At 55.8% G+C, this 3,777-nt stretch overlaps 2 protein-coding genes across 2 annotated transcripts, besides 2 other annotated features; both read right to left on the bottom strand.

Annotated features, from left to right (window-relative positions):
- Position 1: 1 nt before the first annotated feature.
- Positions 2 to 41: a microsatellite.
- A 231-nt stretch (positions 42 to 272) lies between these two features.
- Positions 273 to 299: a microsatellite.
- Positions 300 to 820: 521 nt separating this feature from the next.
- On the bottom strand, positions 821 to 3,457 carry Tco025E_09250 (putative calpain-like cysteine peptidase; the record flags this gene model as incomplete). The annotated part of the gene is made up of 1 exon (XM_029376071.1): positions 821 to 3,457. The coding sequence occupies one exon, from the start codon at positions 3,455 to 3,457 to the stop codon at positions 821 to 823; it is 2,637 nt and encodes an 878-aa protein (XP_029223884.1).
- A 10-nt stretch (positions 3,458 to 3,467) lies between these two features.
- Tco025E_09249 (calpain cysteine peptidase) lies at positions 3,468 to 3,776 on the bottom strand (the record flags this gene model as incomplete). The annotated part of the gene is made up of 1 exon (XM_029376070.1): positions 3,468 to 3,776. One exon carries the CDS (start codon positions 3,774 to 3,776, stop codon positions 3,468 to 3,470), a length of 309 nt encoding a protein of 102 aa, XP_029223883.1.
- Between the last annotated feature and the right edge of the window lies 1 nt (position 3,777).

Here is a 3,777-nt window from a genome sequence, read left to right as displayed (position 1 = left end):
CACAAACAAACAAACAAAAAAAAAGCGAGAAAAAAAAGAAAAGAGAAGCAAGGGCCTCTGTATAGGCGCTGTTCGCTAACGAAAAGGTTTTTATTTGTCGTTTTTTTTTCTTTGGTGGTACATATTGCTCCCTCGCGTCCCTCCTTGTGTCCGCCGCCGTGGAGGGGCGTCATTCCCCCGCACGGGCCCAACCACGCGGGGGCGTCCCTGGCAGGCGAGAAAGGAAGTAGTTCGCTTTAACCGAGGAAACAAATAGACAAAAGTAAGCAAACCACACACACATACACAAACACAAACACGGAACAAAACAAAAACGGCCTGAAGCTTCAAAATAAGAGTGAGCTTGGTCGCATAACCTGTGGCGCACTGGAAACATTTACTTCGTTGTTTCTGACCCTTCCTTCGTCTCTCTCTCTTTTTTTCCCCACCGGCCCCGGAGTGGATCGTAGAAGTAAAGCGTCCTTCACAGCCACACAACATCACCTATACCCGAACGCGGCACTTCACGTGCATTGCTCTAGTTTGCCACGGAGGGCGAGGGAGGGAGAAAAGTAAGTGAAATAGAAGCTGAGAATTAAAAAAAAAAAAAGAACGCCCTGTCTACCCACGTACATACCTACACTATAATCTCTTTCACCTCATCTCCGCTCTGCCTTTTTTACGTCCCTCTTTGAATGTCTTGATCGGTACACTTCTCTCTTCCACTCCCTATGTTCGCCTTATTAAATTTAATTTTTGCTGTGCCTTTTTTTGCTTTGTTTTGAGGGGAGCGTATCGCGCGTTTCAACCTCCGTTTGGCCCGCGTGTCGTCTTCGCCCTCTTACCTGTACGTCGCTGGCCTGCCGTTCCGCGGGGGAACCGGCACTGTCGCTCCCTGCGACTCGGCTCGCCGACCCACCGTCGCCGCCGCGAGGCCCGTGGGGCCGTTGCCGTTCGCATGACTGCCCGTCTGCGGCGGGGCGCTCCGGATGGAGTGGGGAGGCGACAAAAACGGCAGCACCTTCGGGGCACCACTCTTTGGGAGTGGCACGATCCTCGTGGTGACCCGCCGTGGGGTGTAGATGGAAAGCGAGCACGGGCAGTCGCCCGTCACGGGCTTGTTCGGACAGCCGAGCAAGACAGAATACCGCCCGGAGAGAGGCAGCTGCAGAACAAGTGAGTGTTCGCGTGCGCTCGTCGCATCGCCGGTCGTCGCCAAGCGCGTCGTGTGTGCGTCGTACACCATCATCATCACATCGTCTTCGGCGAGCACATCTCCTTTTTTGGTCGACGCCGGATCCGTGATTTTCCTCTGACGCAGCAGCAGGTGGGCGTCGCAGGCCTCGCTGACGACAAAGTCGATGCGTTTCCCCTCACGGCTGCCCGGCGCAAGGACCACCTCCACCTCACAGGCGGCATGCGTGGACTGCAGCGGTCGCAGCGGCATTAGAGTCGCACCCGAGTTCCCGGGATAAACAGAGACGCTAAACTTGCCCAGGCAGCCACGCTTCATGGTGTACGGGACAAGGATGCACGTCGACCGCGGGGGAACCTCCATCCGTGCACACACCTCCCGCGTGTCCAACAAAATACCTTTCTGAATAAACTTGTGCGTTGAGTTCGTAATCAGGCCACTCACCACAGACACGGACTCGTCATGCTGCAAGAGCGCTAATCCGGTCTGGTGGTAGTGGCCAACGCCCTCGGCATCATAAAAAACAGGCGCTTGGTGGCGCAACTCGGCCAGGATTCGCGCCGGACGCGTCGATTTATTCTCCACCAAATAAAGCGGATTGCTTCGGAAGGACGTGAACTTCGGGTTACCCCCGCAAGAGTTTTTGTCCCACTCCCCCGCAGCGGTGAGGCGGTCGCCGCAGTTAATGTGGCAGCGCTGCATGCTCGAGAAGTTTCGCAAGAACACGGGCAGTGGCAGGTACAAAAACTCCTCCTCTGCCGGGTCAAAGCCGCATATTTTCTTTAGCTCAGACGTCCAGCGTGGGTCCTCGCGGTTGAGCGGGCCGGTGTAGGTCGGCGCGTCAAAGTAGCAGTTGTGCAGCCTCACCACAATGTCGGCCGGATCATTTGACTCCCTCACCGTTTCAATTACCCCAAAAACGGCGTAACTGCACTGCGGATGAATGCCATCAGGAACATGCTTGCTGGTCATTGCCGTAATAATGTCACCCTTGGAAAGATCAGCGGCGATGTCAAGCCAAAACTTCACGGACCGGAAATCGCCCATGCTTAGCCCTTCCGCACGTTTCTCCTCAAACGGAATGTGCGTCACCGGGCGGCCTGTCAGGTCCCGCAGCGTTTCGTGTGGTGTGCACTGGTCAAGCCGGGAGTACCCACCAACAAACTTCGCGTAGGCCTTCTCCAGCAGGAGCGGATACCACGACCGCTTTGGAACCCGTGTAAACTTCGGCTCCATGTTTGCATCCACAGGAACACGGTCGTCAATGTCCACCGGCACAGGCGTACTGTTGGGGTCATAAAAAACACATCTATATGGGCCGTTCACAGGGTGCGCCTTTGTCTCAAACAGGCGGTCAATAAGCGGAGGATGTTGACTCATAGCGGCGATGAATGGGGCCAAGTATCCCAGTTCACGCGGTGCAGAAGAAACGTGTGATGGGAGCTTTTTCTCAGGCACCACCGGTTCACGGACACCCTCCGGGTAGAGCTCACAGAGGCGTGGCCACTCCTCCGCCACGTGCTTGTTCGCCTCATGGAATTCTTCGTCTTGCCATCCGCGGTACTGTAAAGCCAACTCACGCACGCGTTCCATGATTGTCTCCTCAACACTCCGAATGGCCCTATCGTTCCTCGGCGTCGCCCGCAGCAGCTGCCGGTGGCGCGTCTCCAGTTCATGCAGTACCGGATCTTCATTCAGTGGCAGACGCTCCAGCGGCACCCCCTCCGGCTCCGGTTCAAGGAATGCACGTTCCCTCGCACGGAGAAGCTTGGCAAGCTCATCTGCGCGACCATTTAGCTTATCTTCCAACTCGGCAATTCTGGCTGCATTCTTTTCCGGCTCTTTCCTCAGCTTCCGCCGTTGCAGCTCCATCTCATGGAACACGGGGTCATCCAGTGGAAGATCCGCCAGCGGCACTCCCTGCGGCAGCGGCGCAAGAAAACTCCTATCCCGACCCAGCACGCCCTGCGCCAGCTCGTGCACGTAATTGTTCATAGCATACTGTTGGTCCTTAATGCCCTCCGCGTTGAGTTCGGGCTGCTGCACCAACTGAATTAAAACCTTCACCATTTTACCAAATTCGACGTCAGTCTCCAAACTCAACTCATTCAAACCAATACCCTCGGGAGTTGGGTCAAGAAACTCCAACAACTTCGTACGAAAATCGCCAGCCAAGAACTCAACACGCCCTGCTATATGCCTCTCAAGCTCAACCACCTGCGGCGACACCCCATCATTTGACTCCTTTAGCAATTGCCGCCGATTGTCCTCAAGCAAAATCATCTCTTCGTCACTATTTAACGGCAAAAGCATAAAGAGGAACACCTTTCGGCTCCGGAGGCAAAAACATACGTTCTTTAAAGTGAAACTCCCTACCCAAATCATGTGCGCGGTCGTTCATACGGTGCTCAAGACCCGCAATCTCCCTTGCATTCCTGCGCGGGTCCTCCAGCAGCTGCCGGCGCTCCTGCTCCATCGCAACGAAGTCCCTGTCGTCGTCCAGCGGAAGCTCGCGCAGGGGCACGCCCTCCGGCTTCGGGTCAAGGAACTGCCGGTCCGCCAGCTTCTTCTCGCGCGCTAGCTCGTATGCGCGGTCGTTCATT

This window comes from Trypanosoma conorhini (genome assembly GCF_003719485.1).
Source record: "Trypanosoma conorhini strain 025E chromosome Unknown Tco_14.4_contig_01036, whole genome shotgun sequence".
Lineage (NCBI taxonomy): Eukaryota > Euglenozoa > Kinetoplastea > Trypanosomatida > Trypanosomatidae > Trypanosoma > Trypanosoma conorhini.
The sequence above is the reverse complement of the archived record's forward strand: the minus strand, read 5'-3'. Positions and strand labels throughout refer to the sequence as shown.